Genomic DNA, 21,899 nt, shown 5'->3' with positions numbered 1-21,899 from the left:
ACATGCAGTAAAGTAATTTAAAACCTCATTGACTAATACTCATCACACCCTAGGGGGAATTCATTCTCTCCATTAAAAGATAGTATCTCTGTAGTCTTATTATTTTAATAAAATCTAAATTTAATATGGGATTTCTTTTTAAATGCACATGAAGAAAATAAGCCAGAAAGTTGAAGTCAAATTCAGTGCTTACTAATCTCCATCAAGGCAGAAACTTGGCAATACCTTTCCTGGTTCTAAAGTGCACATTAGGAAATACTCTTCATTCAAAGACACTAGGTAACAGGTATGAACTGCCTACTGAGGTATCTGTATACTATATATACCTTTGTTTTTATGTAAAAGAAGTACTTATGTGACAAGATTCACCTGACTGCTACCTCACACCAGTGTATCTGTCAATGCACACGCTTAACTCAAAGTTTTTGATGTAGGGAAGCCTTTTGTTACTCAGATCTCCTCCATAGGTTGGATGTTATGAAGCTGGTCTCGATGGAACTTGTTCTGTGACAGCAACCTGGCTAAAACCTCTCTCCTTCCAAGAGGAACCTGAAGCATGGGCACACAACCCAAGCGTGCAACTTACCCCTCCTCATGCAAAAATGTACTGAAAAGTGCCAGGTGAGCCCCTAGCACTTGCCAAAACTCAGTGATGGCACCTACCATATAAGAACTGGGAGCACTGTGTGTAGCCCTCCTCCATCTCCTCACACTTGTCCGCAGCCGTCTGCATGTCACTGTAGGTCATGGCAAACACAGCCGCGCCCGACTCCACCAGGAACTTACACACCTGCACGTTATTGCAAGAGGCAGCACAGTGCAACGGGGTCCTGCAAGGCAAGAAGAGAAGATGACACTTGGCTTATACTGCTCATGGCAGCGCTCAGAGAGCCCTGGGAGCAAACCACATTCATGTGTGACCTCCAGCAATCAGTAATGCAGCACTGAGGGCTTCCCACCAAAGCACTCAACCCAGGATGTCAAGAGCAATCGCTTTTCACAGATAACGGGAGCCATCGAGAGCTGCTTGAGCCCTAAAGCTAGGTTTCCATACAGATCTCTAGTTATTGCTACCTTTCATAGTCCATTAACATTCTAAGAACATTTATTAAGGCAATAACAATTAAAAAATTAATCAATATTAAAAAACCCGCTCAGAAATCTTCCTGACATCATGCCTCTTACAATCTAGACAATTACTTCAAGATTTGACTTTGTGCAGGTAATTGGGGTAACCACTAAGGCTGAATAAAGATGTTTGTTGTCCCTCAGTCTTAGGCCTCAGATACTTTTGTTATATGCAGAAATAATAGTAAAATCACTGCCTCCTGCAGCAGCCTTTTGTAAATAATCTCCTCAGCAACCTGTGAGAAGGATTTGTAGCCCATTATGAGTTGCAAGCCTCATTTGCAGGCTGTAGTTTTCCACTTTGTCCAATACTCAGACAAAACAAAACAAAGAACTGAGAAGAGTTTGCAGGGGTAGATACTGCCCAGAGCACATATAAGTTATGGGCTATCTCAGAGAGGACCACTGGGAATTTCAGCATAAGGCTCATTATGCATAAGCTGTCTTAAGTATCTCAAACACAGCAGTTTCCTAACAACTGCACCCACCCTACCAGGCCTCAGACACAGTTTTTTCATATGGGGAATATCAGTATAAATCTCCCTATTTTCCCCTCTGCACAGTCTCATGTGATGCCCCACACAGAACTGCTGTTGCTCTGCTGTGGAGAAGTCATTGCCAGCTCCATAGGAGCAAAATGAGGGATATTGTGAGGGACCTGCAGCAGCTCCCAAGCCATGGCTCTCTTGTGGAGAGCATCTTCAAGGAGCCACTCAAAGAACTCATTACCATCCATCGCTATCTGCAGCATTCACGTTCACCCCAAACTGCACCAGGAACTTCACGATTTCGGTGTGCCCAGCGCACACAGCGTTGTGCAGCGCAGTAATCCCTTCATCATTGGGCATGCTAGGATCTTCAACCTGCTCAGACAGAAAGGAACCATTCACATTCTAGTGCAACTCTCTAGAATAAACACCTCTTCACATATAAAAGTGAGTTATCCTATTCTGAAATATGAATTCGAGACATTTCTAGGAAGGACATAAGCAATAGGCAGAAGACTACAACAACTGCCAGTTTTGCAACAAGACTCATATATAAGTTTGCAGTGTTCTTTTAACAGTGAAAACCTAGGGTGGTTCAGAGAAACAGTATCTTGATAACTCAGAAAAGTACTTTTAACAGATTTCTGATATTTGCCCATTTAACTGTGAGCAAAGTTTACGTGGATTTTGCTTATCAAATTATCTAATACCACACAATGTGGGGATGAAACACTACATAAGAAATGAGAAAAAAGTTGCCCTGCAAATTTACAGTCTTGATGCTAAATGCCCACTGGGGATTTAACACACTTAAAGTCGGCCTCCAGGTATGATCACTTATGACCTATTAGGACTTATGTCCTCAAGGACAGATCTAGGTTGTGCACTATTCTTTTAGCTTCCCCAGTCCAGGAAAGCTGCAACTTCCTAGTTTTGAACCAAGATTGCTATGCCCTGTCTTGCAAGTTAGCATTAGTACCTCATAAATTATTCTCTGCACAAGGTCAAACTCCCCCTCCAAAGATGAATCCAGAAGCAATGCAAGGGGATTGAATTTCACTCTCATTCCATGCCCAATTCTCTCAGAGCCAGTCTTACGCAAGTTCGTCCTCTTCCCCTGTGAAAAGATAAGTTATAGGCATTTTTTAACCCGGGAAAAACAAGAATACAAAACTGCTAATTTGGGAATGACAGCAGAAATGATCAACTAAAGCACTGTTTAATATGAAATTTATACTGTTTTCTACCAATTCTCTGATACATTATGAATATATTATGTTAGACATGCTACGAAAGACCTCTGCCTTTATCTCCGGACAAGGTCACTGTTCAACTTTAAATACAGAAGTCACCTTGATCAAACATTAACAAAATACAAAAACTCCCAAATTCCTGAAAATCAGGGAAAAGCCTCTTTTTTTTTTTTTTTGTTTGGACAATTTTAGCATCAACTCTCACAGCTGTTACACAAACCAAGCAGCACAGTCCACTTAACTCAACTGATGTTAAGTTCCTAAAGTTTTTGTAAGTTCAGCAGAGGTTAGCAGAAGAAAACAGTTACAGAAAGTGGTTTTGCAAAGAATATAGAACCAAGTGCAGAAATGGTTTAGATGCACCCATTGATACTGGAAACCAAGCATTTCTATAGCTGAGTTTGTACTCTTTCCTTCAGAGAACATGCACCCAGCATTAGCTCAGCGCTCGCCCCAGCTGGCTGTGCAGCAGCAATAAACACTATTCATGAGGGTATGTAAATTTCTGACAGATGTCCAGGCAAAGATGAATAGAAATTACTCACATTTTGCAAGAGCAAACACGTGAAGATAAGAGATATAAGAAGAGATTCCCAGAAAATACTCTTCTGCCTGTTGATTTATACATAATATCAAAAGTACGAGCTTTTTAAAGAAACAGCCTGTCAGCACAACCCAAGTATTTAAATAAGAAATCAAGAAGTTGGGCTGGTTTCTTCTCATCACTGCAGAATTATTATAAAGCCAACTAGAAATGAGTTCTCACAATTTAGGAAATCCTACCACTCAAAAGTTTCCTTGTAAAAGGGAACAAGAACAAAATCTTTAAAGCATGGAAACATGCCATGTCTATTCTATGCAGAAGTTACAAGGTTAAAAAGCACATTTAAAGCTTTTAACTGCCCTGCACTGAAGATATAGTGGAAAAAACCACTTCCATGCATCAAGTTATTAAAATTGTATTCGTGATAGGTTTTTAAAGAAAGTCTTTGAAAAACCAAAAACATAAAACATTCTGTTATACAGCACTAAGATAACATCACACCACACACAGAGAAAGAAATTTCCAAAATAAACAAGACAAAAATGCTGCCCACCCTTAGCCCCAAGAGACTCCATTTTGATGCAACTTGAGAAAAGACTGATGTTGAATTAGGTTCCAAAGAAATTCAGAAAGCATTCATGAGAAGAAATGCATATAGCTGATGTCTACAAATGAGCTTTCAAAGCAAAAACAAAAGAGGTTGGTTTCTCCATATTTTTCAAGCAAGGCACTTTTCAGATAAACAAATGAAATCCAGGATTAAGATAATTAGTTTCCAGCTCTTAGCAGTAGTGGGAAATGCCTGTGAAATCTGTATCTGTACCTCAAGGAAAAAAAATCAACTTTAATTTCTCTTAAAAATTAAGTAAAAATTGGATGTAGTAGGCAGATTTCTATAAGGAATATTGTTTACAGTTCTGAAGAATTTTACTTTTTGTATATCAGATTCCATTTGAAACTTTTCATTATGTCATTAATTCTAGAGAAACAGAGGCTTTTCATTACTGTCATTCAGTCTGCAGATAAGACCATCACACAAATAGAAGAGATACCCACAGAGACACTTCTAGACCATTTGTGTGACTGTTGTCCCATATCTGCTTAAGGTCTACACCACAATGCACAGAATTTATTGCAGAGCTTGAAATGACTTATTGACAGGGCACCCAAATTATAAACTAACTAATACTTACAGGAGGCAAGGAAAACTGTCCAGTAACTTCAGGAGGCCTCATATTGAATGAGTCCTCTCCCAAACTCTCTGGTTCCCCTGATGGATAGGGAGGTGGTGGGTATGGAGGATATTCTTCCATGTATACCTCCAGTGGCAGTGGAGCTTCTAGGCTTGGTTCTTCTGTTTTCGGCTGAGTGAGTTCATCACTGTCTGATACAGCCTCAGGAACAGGGTCCAAAGGTATGGAGGGAAGAACAGCTTCACTCTGATCTGATGGTGTGTTTTCTGTTTCCTCAGCAATAGCTGGTTCTGGCATAGAAGCAGATGTTTCTTTTTCTGTTTCTGTGCTTAGATAAGGATTTGGGATTTCTGTTGGGCTTTCAGGACTGGCAGCTGATGCCGTCTGTTTGGAGGGATGCGATGGAGCTGAGATAGTCTCCATTGCAGCCAGAGTGGTCCTCTGATACAACAGCTTCTGAATGTTGGGGCCATTAGGTCCCTCTGGCTCAGTAATAGAGCTACGTTTCTTCAGTGGTCTGGGTGCATTGGACAGCTTTTTCCGTAGTGCTTCCAGATCGGCATCACTCTGGTTGCGGTATGGATTGGATAAGAAAGGCAGCAATTTGGTCGGGCTAAGAGGACGGGGAATTCGCTCCGGTTCGTGATTCTCATGAGCAGAGGCTGTTGTTTCCACCTCAGGCTCCGGGCTGCCTGGTTTGCCTTGGAGGTTTGAGTAGACATTCTCCGTCTGCGGCAGCTGATTCTGTACACCAGCTCCTGCCATCACAGGCTTGCCATACACTGCGTAGCAGTTCAGAAGGGTAGGGGGGGAAAAACCAAGTTTGAATGTTTTATCAGCAAGAAAATAACAAAGAAAACAGGAGAATTAGGTTGTGTATTCTTTATGTAGGGCAAAGAAGCAGAATAATACAATCAACTGAACAGAACTAATCTGGCAACCAGCTTTACCATTAGTTATCTTGCAAATGCAAGGCAGACAATTTACACCTTTCGTTAACACTCACAGCAGGGAAGATCCACTTAGGATTCTTACAGCAGCGCTCACCTGCTTAATTCCCCTGAGGAATAGCTTTACTCCCACAGACCAGGTGGAAAGTACATGTATCTGAGGTTTATCAGATAGAAGAGAGGCAGAGATCCACATACTTACCGCTTGGGAAGTGCGGTCCCCTGGTCTGCGCCCTTGTCAGGGCACTCTGCACTGCCTGCTGGAAGTTCTTCCCAGGAGTCTGCTGCTGTGTGTACATGCTATAAATTGAACTTGCAGCCACAGTTTGAGGCTTTCGAAATGGTGGCTGTGAAGTCTCTTTGGCTGGCTGAGGAGTAAAAGGCCTCACAGCTGCTGCTGGGGGACTCTCCTGTTTGGAGGAAGGAAGAATTTGATCCTGGCTAGAGGAAGAACCTGCAGGAGGTACTGAAATTCTTTGCTGTATCTGCTGAGAAGGATGGGAAGACTGCTGTGTCACTGGTTTTTGCTTGTTCCCCATAGCTACAATAGCCAAAGGCAGCTTCTGCAGGTTTCCATCCAGCTTTGTATCAGAAGGTTGCAAATGACTGGTTTGACCCAAGTAAGGCAAGTTTATCTGTTTTGGTTTAGTGGGGACAGGTGGTGGCACCTTTACATTTTTATTGGTTGTCTGAAAGACAAAAAAATTTAATTAAGATAAAACAGTAAAACATAGTTCACAATTCTGCTGTGAAGGATCAAAGAGCCTCAAAGAAGAACACAGTATCTAGTATTTCTACTGTCGCTGTAATACTGTTTACAACATCATTGGAAACAGGAAGAGACTGCTTGAAACATTTTATCATCATTGTTGTTTAGATAATAGTTGGAACCCATTTTCTTTCATTCTTTCTGTAACAGCTATGTTTAAAACACCAAGCAATGGCAGGGCACAGTATTTTCTCTCTAGAGATATCAGAGACACTTAGTAGCATCTGTAGGCAAGAGGTTGCTTTCCAACAAAGTACTTGTCGTCCCCCAGTTCTGTTACTTCTCCCTTACCTCATCAAATTGTGCTCTTGTGTCAAAATTTAAGTGGGAAGTCTTGCTGTAATCAAACATTTGAAGGACACTGTTGCATTAAACGTGAAACAAGTGTGTAAATGATTTTTAAAAACCCATGCAAATGCTTCTGCACATCCATTCTTTGGGGGGAAAATACACACATATACCCTAGTACAAGTAATACAGCTATTTTTATGTATTAAGCCAAAATGTAGATTTCCATCACAGTGACTGTTAAGAATGATTTTTGAGTTACCAACTGCCACTAGAAGCCTAAAAGAAAGACTTTTTTCCTTAGAAGCAGTCTTTTAAAAGATGACCTAGGTACTTTCGAGAGAACTTTCTGACAGCAATGTTTGAAAAGCTGCTGGATGGAAAGTTTCCTGCATACCTGTGCTTCTCGCAGGAGATCTTCACTGCTCTGGTTCTTCCTCAGGGTGCCGAGCCCGGCAGACTGGTCCACAGAATCAAACATTGAGAACGGACGCACCTTCTTCTCTTTGTCTCGTAAGAAGGTTTCTCCTTCAGCTGTTAGAGAGAAGACGACTTTCAAAAGTCATCTTTGCAATATTCACCACAGTGTATGCAAGGGATGTTTTTTGCATCCATCTTTCCCCTGCACTAAGAACCCCGTGGCCTGCCAAATGCTGTATTCCACAAATTGAACAGGAGCATATAGGGAAAGGCATTAGTATCTACTTCACCTGAAGTGAGTGGTGGGTTTGGTTTCTTTTTAAAATCCCTGCAACACCATATTAAGGACTACACGGCAATATGGGTTTTCTGTGCTTTCAAATGGATTCTCAGTATTCAATGAAGCATTTAGAAGAGACAGATATCATCAGCTAGATTCTCCATATTTTAAGATTAGCCAAGCACATGAGAACATACCTTGTCCTTCATTAGTCACAATTCCTTTTCCTGAAGTCAAAGCTGATCCTTGACTAATATGATTGTCTGCATTTGAACTATTCCAGTCAGGGGCAGACAGAGAAGGTTTTGCACTGGGGACCACAGAAACTAGGAGAGAACAAGCGGAACAGATTAAGCTAAAATAGTAGTTTTTATTGACTTATTTATTATAGGTAGGCGGGCTTTTTTAAGAATCAGGTCTAGACAGTATGCAAGTATCCCATACAGGTTAACTGCTATAAATCCTGTCACTATAGATTTTCATTTGTTTGTTTTAAAAAGAGGATGCAAACCAAGTTCAGAAACAACTATCAAAGCTGCAGCAAAACTATTTGTCCTAGAACACACCTGCATCTAGAGCATTCAAAAAAGAAGCTTCTCTAGATTGCCTTCTTTCCAGTTGGTAGGAAACTTTCTTTGCATATTTGCAGTAAGTTAAAAGTGACACAGTGGTTAAGGAAGTATGAAAAACACATACTGTGCAAAGAAAAACATGATGCTGGCCCTGCCAGTGACATCCAAAACAGCAGAAAAATCATCTGTGTGTTTATTGCAGAGGTACTGCAATAAAGCTGATCTTTACATTCACTGCAGTAGACATACAGTTCAAAAAAAATCACTAAGGAAGTGTTTCAACTTGCTATTAAATACTCCAAATTCTCTCTACTAAATTCTAAATAATGTAATACAATAAGTAATGTTAAATTCAAACAGTAAAGATAAGCAGCAGCATACAAGTTCCATTCTGACAAAGTACCAAAAACTCTAACAATGCAGTCATTTTGCCTAAATGCTAAAAAATAAGAAGTGATGTTTCAGTTCAAATAGCTCACTACCACACATTCCTCTAGAAAAAATTCTGTATGATCTAGAGCTAAAATTACACTCCAGTGTTTTAGGATCAGCAAACCAGATAAAATTAAACACTCCTCCACTCTCCAATACAGCAAGAGACACTCGTACTGCTTTTGTGCAATGGTTACTTTAATAATACCTGCCAAAACTGGAGATGGAGGGAAGGAGAAGAAAGAAAAACAAACCAGAACTATTTTAAAAGCTCAGTCTATTTTTTCCTTTTCAGAAAATAAGAGTTTCTCTTCTCTCCCAGGTGAAAAAAGTGAGTCTTCTCCCAAGACAGCACAGAAGAGATATTTGCAACTCTCTAGTTTCTCCACACTTCTCTCATGGAACTGAACTGTCTCTCATAGGAGAAACCCACAGAGATAAGCCAAGCAAGTCTCCATTAATTCTCCAAGTAGGAGAGGCCAAGCCTCACGTCATCAAGTCAATAACTTTATTGCTATTTCTGTGCTACAATCAACTGCCTGCTTTGTAATATTTCTTGTAATGCTGGTTAATCCTTTACATGTGTCATTTCCAAAACGCACGATCAAAACCTTGGCTTTACTAGTTTTTAAATCCAAGCACCAGGTTGTTACAGGTATGTCTTAAAACTGCCTCTAGAAACTCAAACACAGACTGGCGTATAGTTTTTAGCAGAACTTCCAAATAAATAAAAAATTAATTAGTTTACAGAAAAATCCTCCTACATTCCACAATGTAAAACAAATCAAATTGCTCACTAAGATAATTACTTCGTTATAACACTATTGTTATAACATTTATAATGATACAAATCATATATCCTCAGTGCTTATAAAATGTATTCCCTGGTGCAAAAAAAAAAAAAAAATTGCAAATAGTAAGACTGACATCTCAAATAACACTTTGCTCTAAAACAAACACCAAAACAAAGCTGTTAGGTAAAACAAAACATGTCTGGATAAGAACTATTAATCATAAGCCATTACCTGCAGGAGCTTTAGCTTGTGAACTGTTCCCAGCTCTCATGTTGGGCAGAGTTTGTGTTTTTAGCGGACCATCAGGTACCTGCAAAGCTTGTGTCCCATCTGAAAATGCTGGTTTCACCAAAAGTTCAGGTCTGGAAGCAATACGTGGCATAGTAGAGGACTGGATATAAGGACCTACTGCTGCCACTCGACTTGGAGCAGAAGACACTGGTTGGGGCAAATTCCCATCTGAGGAAACCTTTGGGAAAGTAAAAGAAGAAAATGTAAAGAATTTTATGCTGCAGTATCCATACATCAGAGCTTGAAACAAAAGTCAAAAAGGATAAAACAAGTAGCAAATGATACTCCAATATTAAAAATGCTTTTTTGAAAAAGCAAGTTTTAAGAATTATAAACCTGAGGTAGTAATACCAAAAAAAAAAACTAAAAAAAAAAAATCCATGACAGCATAAGAAGATTTCTTGTCTGTAAAGAGTAAGTAGGTTAACACTAATGTACCATGAAAAGGACTTTAATAATACAAGACTTCCTCTACATATGGATAAAGATGACAAGTCTAGCGTCTGAACAGCCCTCCCCACGAGCAAGTTTTTACTTCAGACTGTACAGGCAACAAATAAAAGTAATGTTTTTGTTATTACATATCCCACACTTACTGGTACATTCTCTTTCTGTTGCAGAGCTGCCTTTTTCTTCCACAGACGCTCTCGCAGCTCATTAACACGCTTATCCATGACTGCCACCTCCAAGTTGCGCTTGTTCAAACACTCCCTCTGTTGCTGCAGCTTGGCATTCTGCTCCTGGTTCAGTTTGTTCCTCAACTGAATAAATTCACAAAGCAGTGGGGGAGGAGGAGAAAACAACAAAAATAAAAACAAATTAACTTTCAGGATAGGGGACGGGGACCTGTTACAAAGAGAAAAGCCTTTTAAAAAGTCAAGTCATGTTTTCTCTCCAGAGAAAACATGGTTAGTCTCCAAAACTGCAGAAAGGAAAGGTATATACACAACGTGCTCCTTCCTCTCTTTACGTTGATTTCAGCACAACTAATCCTCCATCCTCAGCACTCAGCCACACGCAGGTCTGTCAGGAACAGGAGCAATAGGATTTCTTTCCAATATGGTAAGAAACAACCCAACCAACTTTTAAGCCCTTAAGAATTGTGGGTCACAAGCTGGCTTTCCATTACCTGCAGCTCCTTGTACAGGCGGTCGAGCTCAGCTACAGCCGACTGGTTGTCGTGGTAACCATCAATTCGGCCGTTCTTCAGCATCTCCAGTTGCCTGGTGAGCTCCTCCACTTTTGACACGGCCAGCACCAGCTCGCGCTGCTTTTGCTGGAACAGGCTGTTCATCTGTTCAATCTCCTCCACTGGAAAGAACGAGGGAGCACAATAGCTGCCCTGAGAAACAGCCGAGCGTGGGCCGCTTCCAAGGCAGCGGTTAAGGGGACAGAGAGCGCCCTGCCGGCCTCCAGAGCAGGGCTGCACAGAGCCAAACCAGCCCTTCCTCCGAGCATTTGCAAAAGAAAACTCACTAGCATGATTATGTAAATTTGGTCTACTTAGAGCACTGATGGGGAGGGAAAAAGAACACTTCTTTTACTTTCTGAAGTATGGAAACAAACAAAACCACACTCCCAGACTGAATTAATCTGTAGAAGCCTAAATTCACTGAATGCTGAATTCAGCAGGAAGACACTCACTCAGCCACAAGGCATATGAAGACGCTCACTCAACCACAAGGCATATTTATGATATTTAAAACTCTAAATTTAAGTCATAAGAAGTCAGTGACAAAACATTCAAGCTGTTTTATTAAACAAAGACTCAGAGGGCTTTTTAGAGTCTATTACAAATATCTGTCATCAGCTGCTCCCACTGCCAAAACTGTTCTATTATAGAACAAAGTTTAAAAAAAATCAGTAAGAATTCAAAGTATCACCAAGACTAGACCTGTTGGGGATGGTGCAGAAAAACAGATTCACATGCTCCAATATCTTGTACTACTCTACTATCCTTCTATGCCTTTAAACTCATGTTTATTTTGTGCAACAGAACCCAAACAGAAAGTGGATTCTCCCCATAGAAAACCACTTTTGCTTTATCTGTAAACCACAATGCCTCCTACTTAAACAACATGTTTATATTTTACCTTAACAAACCAATATATTTTCATTTGAGTCAGGCTGGAAATACCAAGTTCTGCACAATATGTATGTATAGAGGATGAAAAGGTAGGCAGAAGAATATGTGTGAATGTTAAGTCTGAAATAAATATTTAATGTTGCATCAACATGCTGAACTACAAGCAATCAACTAGTACTGTAGCAAGCCAGACTGTGGTCAGATTCACATAATTAAAAAGGAAATATGCTGCCAATTTGGCTATTAAATTACCTCTCACATAAAAGGCAACATAGGTATCAGGCAAAGCTTTGTTACAGGCCAAGAAAATAACACTCTAGATGTGTAGGGTATTGACATGAAGGATGGAAAAAGTTATTGTGGTACACAAAGGTATTCAAGTAAGGAAAAAACCTACACTGTAATTAAAGAGCAGACATGCTAGGTTTGAAAATATAGGGTGCTCTTATGGGATATTTTAAAATACAGTAAGAAAATAGATTTTATTCTACATCATTCATGAGTTTTCTTGGTAAATACAATATGTGAAATTGTTAAGATCAGCATTTCCTGGAATGCTGTAAATAACTCATCTGAATCACTGAAATCACCAGAAATTTTAGAGTTCCAAGAACTGCACTTCCTGAAAAACCATAGGCTACTTTCCCCAAGCAGCAACTCACCTAATTTCCCATTGCTGAGTCTTTTCTGCTCCACGTGGCCTTTCAGTGCTCTCACTTTTTTAAGTTTGGCTTCTTGATTCTCAGCAATTTCCTTTAATCGCTTCAGTTTTTCCTGTTCAGCAGCTTGCTGTTGCTGTCGCTGATCTTGCTGCTTCAGGAATTTCAGACGTTGTTCCTGCAGTCAAGACAAGGATTTTTTAACTTATTTTTTTTTTAGATGAAGTTACAGTAAGGTACTGACAAAAAAAAAAAGTCACCGCAGCAGTTCAGATCAGCTTCAGCCCAGTATCCCAACTTCCCAAAATGTCAAGGGAAGTCTGAGAGAACAGAGCAAACATGAACCTGTTCACATACCGAACACAAATATGTCCCAATGGTTATAAGTGGAGAACTGCATGCTGTAGTACAAGAACCCACTGAAACAGAGGTGGTATCCATGTCTAACAGCTCCCGGTAATTTTTTCATCCATGAAATTGCTCAAAACTTTTTGAGGCTTAAGAAAAATTTTAGCATTCACATTCCATGACATTTGCCTATTTCATTTAATCACTACTTGGCTCTTGAGTTGCAAGAGCTAGTGACTATTTCCTCTCTGCCTTCTCCATGCTACTTGTACTTTACAGATCTTTGGAATATGTCACATTTAAAAAACTGTAAGTCATGCTGGAGAATATTAGACATTCTTTAAAAATACCTTTATATAAGGTATTCCATAAATTATTGGTATTTTTCATCACTATTCGTGATTTTACTAGTTCTGCTAAAACCTCTGTGAGATGGGGAATGACTGCACACCAAAGCTCTGAAAATATACTGTCTCCTGACAATGATCACCACTATCACAACACAGTTAATTCAGGACATGGGAAAACCTTCAAAGTGACCTGGCCCCCATTTATACAACAGATATCATCTTAGTGGAGAGGATCCTTTTGCCTCTCCAAGAGTAAAAGAGTAAAATGTGTTATCATTTTCTATATATACATGTATCTAATTTAGACCTAAAAGAAACCATTAGACCACCAGATCACTTATAGAGAATTCCTTTAAATCACTGGTCATTATTCATGGCTTCCAGTTCTGGAGATGATATGTTTTTCCAAGATAGTAGAACTATTAAGACTTTCCCAAGCACCCAGTAACAGCCAAGACTACCACTGCTTACTAATATTAGAACTCCACAATAACTCAAAAAAACCCAACAAAAAAAACCAAACAACCCACAAAAAAAAAAATCACCAGTCATATTTAGAAAACAGGGATTTTGAATAAAAACAGTGCACTTTGAATAAAAAAGGCAGAGCAAAAAGTGAGCTCGTCTTCCGGAGAAAACTAGGCAGCACCTACAGTGTATGTACTACTTTAGAGTTACTCCCACGCAGGAAAATGTCAAAAAAAAAAAAAAAGATATTACAGCTCATGTCTAAAAAGAAAGTGTATATTTCCTCCCTCGGGATCTATTTTTAATATTGCATCTGATTTCAGAAGGCAGGAAAGAGGCAATGGAAAGTCTCTCTGAAGAGGCGTCCAGGAAAGCAGGTTTATTCCAGAGAGTGACATTAAATGAAAAATTCTACCACTGGGACACCCACAAGGCTACTCTTCACAAACCACAGGCAGCAGCCACCTACCTGATGGGTAGCTATCCAGACTCAACTCTTTCTTTTTTTAAATCCCGTACAACTCCCTTTACAGTAAATACATATCATGTTCCTATTTCTTGTTTCATATATATAGTGGCTATAAGTGTTATTTATAAGACCAAGGTGTATTGCCATCACCTTGTGAGTGAAACAGACAGTTGTGAAAGTTTAGGCTTCTCCAATATTTAATACATCTCAGCTGGAACTGAGAAGAGGGCAACTATTCTGCCTTGGCAAATTAAACAAGGCAGAATGGGTATTAACTGTGCTGCTGAATTTCACGTGAAAACTCTAATCACTTGGTTGATTGACCACTTACTTACATTACAGTTGCACCTTTGTCATACCTGTTCTTACCATAAAGCAGAAATAAAGTTGTATTGGCTATTTTGATAGCCCATAACATCACTTAGGTGCTGCAGAACCATTGGAAAGCCACAGTTTGAAGCATTTCCCCAAGATAAAAGTTATTGAAGGCCAAAGGAACTGAAGAAGATGCTAAAGACTGGGACACGCACAGAGCTGATGTCAAAACGAGAGGGAGATGGAGCGTGTGACAGAGGAAGAGGAGTGAGATCAGATCCTCAAACCAGACTTCTTCCCCAGTAAAGCACATTCTGAAATGCATAGGAACTCATCCAGGACAGGCTCACATTTAATGATTCTCTGCCAAAAGCAGCATTTTCTGTTATATTTTCAAGAGTAGTGTGTACCAACAACACTTAAGTCAAATAGCAACTCTGTGCCACTGTTCTGCAGATGCATTCAGAGTATTTTTCTCTCTACACAGTTCAGGAGCACCCTGTGTGCTTTCATTAGCTTTTCTGTTATTGTTCTGCAAGTATTCTATAAATCAGTGTCCTAGTTACTTTTATCACATACGTGCCATCTATTCCAGAGAGCTGCCCCAGGAAACCAGGCACATTGAACTCTATCAGGAGAAGGCAAGATATCATTGCAGGACAGCATTACATTATATCCTGAGACAAAAGCCTTGTTCAGTGATCAAACTGGTGAATTGCTGGTCACCACATGGAGCACAAATAAAACTGACAGAACCACCAAGATGAATGACAACACATTAATGTTATGTGCTCTATCCTTTTAGGAAGCTATAGGGTCACTTCTATCACTGGCATTATTTTAATGTTTTACTACTAGGTATTTGCATAGATTGACTTTCAAATTTAAAAACAGGCAGCCAAAGAAAGGGCTCTGGTTATAAGAGGTGAAAAAAACCAAATTCCCAACCCTCTCTCTACCTCACGTGACTCTTACTACACCTTTGTTCCTGGCTGTAAACAATCTAATTCCAAACTCACCTTATTAGCCAGCAATTGCTGTTGAGCCTCAATTTGTTGCTGCTGGCGGGATGCCATTTCCTGAAGTTCAGCCAGTGTCATGTCCATCCTTGGAGCACTCACCTGTCAAAGAAAACCCAAAGCATTTTAGGTTTAGAATTCTTAATATGGCTAGTATGTAACTCAACAGAGCTACTGTAGAAAAGTAAGATAAAAGTCTTTAAAAATAAAACCCACCGAATATCCAATAAAATAATTCAAAATGCCACCTTTTAATAGTAAAAGAATAAATACTTTCAAGCTCTTATGCATGTGTAGCCCAATTCAGCAACTCACAAAGGATGACATCTCTTGGAACATTAATATTTCTAGCAAAATCCCAGCAGCATTTTAAAGAGGCATTTCAGAGCCCTTTATAATTAAGCTCAGCATGAATCAGCCTTGACTGACTGAGCCCAGAATGCTCAGCACATGGCAGGATAGATCTGTGGTCGTAGGTGGATCACTGCAATTCAACGTAAGTCAAAGAAAATGGAAAGTTTAAATATAGTTGGGCAAGGGGGAAACACCACTTTAAGACAGAACTATTATTAGTTATCCGTTCACATGTTTTTGAAATCAAGATTCAATCTCATATCCATAATTATATCTTTCGGAGCGAGAAGAAATGTCAGACAAGGAATTCAACGTTGAAACACTAAATGGTCTCATCTTGAAATCTGGAACTAGGAATTTTTTGCCCCAAACCGGGGGGCAGAAACATTAAACTCAAGTGGCATGAGAGAAAATTTTTGATGGGAGTAGAGGAGGGGAAGTATGCTGAATTTGCTGCTCTGGCATCACCTGTACAAGCAAAGAGATGGTAGCCTACAGATCTCAGTGACATCTTAAAACAGAAAGCCAGGATGAAAACTGCTAGAGGCTTTGTGTCAATTTTAGAGCAGTCATTAGCAACCTTTCCAAAATAGTCTCTTAGTTTCCATGGTAGGATTTGCACCACTATCTCCAAAGAGGGGAAGCCTCCAGTGTCACTATACTGGTCACATCAAGCACTTACTCCATTCTCTATTCTTCGATCACCAGGCACTTTCACACCATTTCTTTTGAAGGCTGGATCTTGAGACCTTTGTCCAGGGCCTAGACAGAAATAGTCAAAGATGGTAAGGTATTTTAAGATTTTTTCTTATCCTTTTAGACATAGCATTCACTACAAAAGGAGTACAATCATTATAGTTTAGAATCCAAACACCTGTTCTTCTCATGTGCTTACCCCTAAGATAAACTTAACTCATGACACAAAACATTTTTTGAAAAGGTTGCTGTTTGATGACAACATTTTAAACTATAATTCTGTTCAAAAAAAAAAAGCAAAGAAAAACAGCTTAACCAACAAGCAGGCTATTTCAGTATTTATCCTGTGGTGAACAGGCAGTCAGCCTCTAATAAGTGTGTATTATAGATACATAGTTTAAAAGCACATTTTTTTTCTCTTCTTAGCAGTCATTGTGTCAGTACAGATGCTACTTAACTAGACTTCTACTTTAATGCTTCTATCAAATCACATACAGTGTTCAGATACCAAATACCAAACTCATTTCCCTGTAGGACATACATGTTCTACAGGATGAAGCCATGACTGCTACCTTCTTGCCCATTTGATACCTATTTAAAGACCATCTTTCTGCGAGATTAACTGCAGAGCTCAAATATATTGCTTAGCAATGCTATAGCCAATAAAATTACAATAATCCTAATACTACAAGCACCCTGGACTTGAAAAAAATACATCTTGACAACTAAACTGCTCTGTAAGATCCTTAGTAGGTAGAAATGGCACAGCTTCAGCTTTTCGTGCACTCATTCTATCATCAGTACACATTTCAAATATCAAGATATGTTTAGTCATTTAAAATATGCTGGATACAAAGCCACTTAACAGAAATGCAGTATTTCCAACACTGAGGAAGATTACTAAGGATGAAAACAGGAAAAGAGGATGAAGAAGAATCCAGTAGACTGTTTTAAAAGTAAAAGTCTTAAAGATTCTAATGAAAAGATAAATGTAGGATGCACAGAAAACCCTTGAAAAGCAGAAAGTAACTTCCTTTATAGGTTTTACATTTAAATTTACAGTGCACAGATATTACATTCTCAGAGAACATGACCAGGCCGTTCATTTAACGTTATTCCTGAAAGTCATGCAAATGTGTAGATTGTAGGAGAAACTTTGAAGAACTCTATCTTTTACCAAGTATGCTAAGTTTATCACCCTGGTAAAGTATTATCCAGGTGAAACGTCCTGAGCCCAAAATATAGATTACATCACTAGCTAACAGTTTGGTTACTAGATTTAAAAGAAGAGACCATCACACATCTCTAGATATTTTGCTGCAGAAAATATATTTAACACAGGACACCCTCAGACGATGCAGGGATAACCAACTCTAGAAAACCTGCAGGAATTTCAATCTGGATTTAATATTCCCAGATATGGTAAGGAAGGATGAAGTCTTCACAAAAATAGCCAGTTTTCTGTTGCAAGCCTTCTTGGTTCATAGGAAAATAATGGTCATACAAGAGGGACTGCAACACTGTACTGACTACGAACATTAATAAGTAACATATTCCTTAACCTCGAGGAATGAAATGAGACTTGAACAAATGAACCAGCTGAGACCAACACATACCTGCTTCCCGGCAGGGAGAGCGTTCATGCCGAAGAAAGAAGCGAACCTCACCTCTCTGCATCCCAAAGCGCTGCAGGATATCCAGCATCCGTTCATTATCGGCTACGGGACGCTCTGAAAAGGTGAAAAAACAGCTGACTACTGCCTCCCATCATAGCTTGGGCACATACCAAAACAAAAATATCCATCCATCATCTTTCATTTGAACACCTGTTATTACACAGGTGCAGTGGGTACACATAATCCTTGCCCTCACCCAAGGCATTTCTACTTTTCCTTTAAGAAGCCACAGTATCACTCCTTGTTTCTGAAACTAAACCAACACCTCTGAATAGCAGACCTTTAAAAGTCCACACCTGAAGGGAAAAGCTGAGAAACTGTCAAAGCCTGAGGGAAAACAAACAGGGAATTTAGACCTTTCAGCTCTAGTGCCTTTCTTTTGTATTTGCAAATCATCTTGCCCACTCACCACTACAGGAAATGTGCTGGTGCACCTTTTGCTCCACTTCTTCAGTACCCCAGACAAACTTATTCCTCAGTCATTCCCACACCCTCCTCAAGGGCACTGCTGCTTTGATTCCTACAGGGACTCATTTACTTCTTAATTCCAACAAGAATTAGGAGAGATGCAAAGATAAACTCTAAAGGAAGAGGGAATTCTTCCTTTAACTTCCTAAGGATCACAATCCAACGCTGGATGGCAGCCCTTGCGCTCAAGCTCAGGCAGCAGCACTCAGTACCCCAAAAAGGCTCCCAGGCAGTTCCCAACAGGCCTGATCCTCAGCGTGCCAGCACAGCTCCTGTCACTTCAACTGTTCTCCCACAGCTCCTGTCAGACATAGATCTGGCTCATTCTCTTGGACAGCAAATTTCATGAAGCTCAGATCAGATGCATTTTGAAAGCCCTATTTCTGATAAACCTTGAAAAGCTGAACTACTTTGGATTCACAGCTCAAAGTAAAAAAATGATCAGACAGTGAAAAGTGAGTCCAATAAGAACTTGCCATTGTCTTTCAGACAACTGAGATGAAAAAGTTACATGCACAAGTTCCACTGAATATCCTTTCCTGCTCTTATTCCCACATTCAGGATTCATATATCCTATTTTTAAGCCGTACTCATTGCCTTTTGATAACACAAAAATCTAGTGTGAGCCTATATCCACCAACCCCATTTAGCAGTACTGCTATCTTTCTGTATTATCATTCTTTCAAAATTGACATACTTCATAGCTGGGCATTCACAGACAGGATATAATTAGAATTATTTATTGGCCTCTAAATCTTCACATAAAGGCAATTTCTTTTGCTATTCTAGACATTTTGCCATAATTTTTTCTGCCTATTTTAAATGTGATGGTGATGGTGTGGCCAATATATCGTAGTAGTGAACTTTACATAGTTAAGATACTGTCGTAATATCTTCTAACAGCATTGGGGCTCATGATCAGGTTGTGCTGGATGTCAGACAACCAGAAGACATTGTTCCTGGCCTGAGAAATGAGACAAAGAGTGAAATTAAATACCATCATTTTTGCACTAGTTTCATTTTTCCTGACACGGCTTTTGTTGAAAATTTCCTTTCATTATTTATGCAAGGGGAGGAAAAGAAAAAAAGAAATCAGAGAGTAGTTCATTCACATTCAATGGAGTCTTTCAAAGTCACTATCTTAATATGAAATAATCTTTTCAGCAGGAAAAATTGTTAGCATTAGTATAAATGTTTTCAGTTTCATAAAAAAAGGAGCTACTAACATGTTTTCAGCATAAAACATAAAAGCATTTCTTTAAATGAAAATGTTGCAGCTGTGCTCAAGCAATCTAGGAAGGAAAATTTCTGGAGTCACTGTCAAAAGAGATTAGCTTTACAGAATAAGCAAGTAGGTCACTGTTACAGAAAAAGCAGTCTCTTGGCGGTTACTTGTCTAGACAGCTAAAAAAGCTCCTCATCTGCTAAACCTTAATTCAAGAAAAAAAAGGCAAAACCAAAACAAAACAAAAAAAATCAACAGTACCACTGTCAGATTTCTGACTTAGAGGATATATAGCAGGCTTATGAGACACATTTCTAGCAGCTCGGCAATACCTCAATTGAAACTCTATAATCAAGGGAGATGCCCTTTACACAAGGATTCTGTCAATACTGACTTCAAAGGAAGGTCAGAGAGATTGTCAAATACCAAACAAATGTACATTTGGAAAGCTCAAGAAGAAAGAATAATCAGTTTTCATTTTAATTCCCTATCTGTCTCATAAAGACAAAAAAAACACTTTTATACACGCACACACCTTTTGACTGCTTTCCACAGTGGCCAAGGTAGTCACCTAACAGAATTCTGACAAAAATAGGAAGGTCAAGAAATTTGAAGAATATCAGGGCAAAATTTCAAGCAAAACTGGCAGGACAGGGAGAGTAGTAAACTTGCCCCCTTCAGGGAGCAGAGTGCCTCAAGCACACTTGCAGCAATCTTTCAAAGTATGCTTAATAAGGTCTGACAACAGAAGCTAAAATTCCTGAGCAAGAGTCAGAAAGGAGAGGAATGATGTAAGAAGGATCCCAGTAATCTGAAGTCTGAGAAGTTGTTTTCCAACATAAATCTTTTGTTTCTACTCCAAAAGGTTAGCTGTCCTGCACAATGTTTGTTTTAAAGCAGTTTCATTTGTTCACTGTAATATGCAAACAAAACAGAAGTTATGGCTTATCTTGGTAAAACAAAACAGCAAACTTTGCTGACATCTAAAATGAGATTAGCTAAAAGTATTTCTCTGCCTTGCTGCCCCCTCCCCCCAAAAAAAATCCAGGACATACATGGAAACATATCTTGTAAATAGTTGTTCCTGGATGTTATAGAGATGCTTAAGAAAAAGATATATTTTATCCAAAACAACTTGCATGTATCCAGTACTAAAGTATTTAATGTTACTGATCTGTGACTACTGCATTTTTCATTAACAAGTACAACTTGAAACTGTATTTGAAACTTCAATAAAAGTCCCACACTTTGGTCACAACAACCACACACAGCGCTATAGGCCGGGGCAGAGTGACTGGAAAGCGGCCCAGCGGAAAAGGATCTTGGAGTTGCTGTGGTTGACAGCAGCTGAACATGAGCCAGCAGAAGGCCAAAGGCATCCTAGCCTGTATCAGCAACAGTGTGGCCAGCAGGACCAGGGCAGTGACTGTCCCCCTGTACTCAGCGCTGGTGAGGCTGCATCTCAAATCCTGTGTCCAGTTCTGGGCTCCCCAACACAAGACAGACACCGAGGTGCTGGAGTGAGTCCAGAGAAGGGCAACGGAGCTGGTGAAGGGTCGAAAGCATAAGTCCTATGAGGAGCAGCTGAGGGAGTTGGGGGTGTTTAGCATGGAGAAGAGAAGGCTCAAGGATGACCTTATCACTCTCTACAACTACTTAAAAGGAGGTTGTAGCCAGGTGGGGGTCGGCCTCTTCTTCCAGGCAACCAGCAACAGGAGAAGAGGACATAGCCTCAAAATGCACCAGGGGAGGTTCAGGTTGGACATCAGTAAGCACTTCCTCACTGAAAGGATAGTTAGGCATTGGAATGGGCTGCCCAGGGAGGTGGTAGAGTCACCATCCCTGGAAGTGTTGGAAAAACAACTAGTTGACACAGTGGTATTCAGTCAAATGAACTTTATGATCTTGGAGGTCTTTTCCAATCTTAATAACTCTGTATTCAGTTTTACACACTGTCCTAGTTAGAACAGCTGAGACCAGTTCATCATGGTATGGGTGTAACCCAAAACTGTGTATTCTATAGCCTTCCATGCCATTTCCCAGAAACTGTTGTCAATAGACTATTCTATGGGCACCCTCTGCCCATAGAGCCTGACTCCTCAGGCTATAAACTAGGTGTTAAGAGGCCTGTGAGACAGGAGGATGCTCTTGTCCTCACACCTTTTGTGGAACTCCCTGCCCTGAGGGAAGTATTGGGCATTCCTGCCTGAACAGGAGGATATATAATCCTGGAGTCTTGGAACATTTTTAACCACTCGTGGGATCCAGAGGAAGACTGCAGCTCATCACTCTCAACCAGACTTAGACCACCACCCTCAACTGGACTGCAATCACCACTTTTGACCAGACTGCAACAGCTCTCCC

At 39.8% G+C, this 21,899-nt stretch overlaps 1 protein-coding gene across 2 annotated transcripts in view; it reads right to left on the bottom strand.

Moving 5' to 3' along the window:
- TP53BP2 (tumor protein p53 binding protein 2) overlaps positions 1-21,899 on the bottom strand; it is a 50,431-nt gene that overhangs the window by 6,429 nt on the left and 22,103 nt on the right. For both annotated transcript variants that reach the window (XM_017812782.1, XM_017812781.1), the window contains exons 3-16: positions 17,783-17,896; positions 16,153-16,232; positions 15,117-15,218; positions 12,151-12,325; positions 10,532-10,713; positions 9,999-10,163; positions 9,343-9,580; positions 7,511-7,639; positions 7,011-7,147; positions 5,759-6,245; positions 4,607-5,388; positions 2,596-2,733; positions 1,858-1,991; positions 664-830 (exon numbers count right to left, since the gene is read on the bottom strand). In XM_017812782.1, coding sequence (XP_017668271.1) covers positions 664-830; positions 1,858-1,991; positions 2,596-2,733; positions 4,607-5,388; positions 5,759-6,245; positions 7,011-7,147; positions 7,511-7,639; positions 9,343-9,580; positions 9,999-10,163; positions 10,532-10,713; positions 12,151-12,325; positions 15,117-15,218; positions 16,153-16,232; positions 17,783-17,896 — 3,030 coding nt within the window. The remainder of the gene's footprint in view (positions 1-663; positions 831-1,857; positions 1,992-2,595; positions 2,734-4,606; positions 5,389-5,758; positions 6,246-7,010; positions 7,148-7,510; positions 7,640-9,342; positions 9,581-9,998; positions 10,164-10,531; positions 10,714-12,150; positions 12,326-15,116; positions 15,219-16,152; positions 16,233-17,782; positions 17,897-21,899) is intronic.

This window comes from Lepidothrix coronata, unplaced genomic scaffold, assembly GCF_001604755.1.
Source record: "Lepidothrix coronata isolate B3197 unplaced genomic scaffold, Lepidothrix_coronata-1.0 Scaffold38, whole genome shotgun sequence".
Taxonomy (NCBI): domain Eukaryota; kingdom Metazoa; phylum Chordata; class Aves; order Passeriformes; family Pipridae; genus Lepidothrix; species Lepidothrix coronata.
Note: the sequence above shows the minus strand (reverse complement) of the source record. Positions and strands in the feature narration are given on the sequence as shown.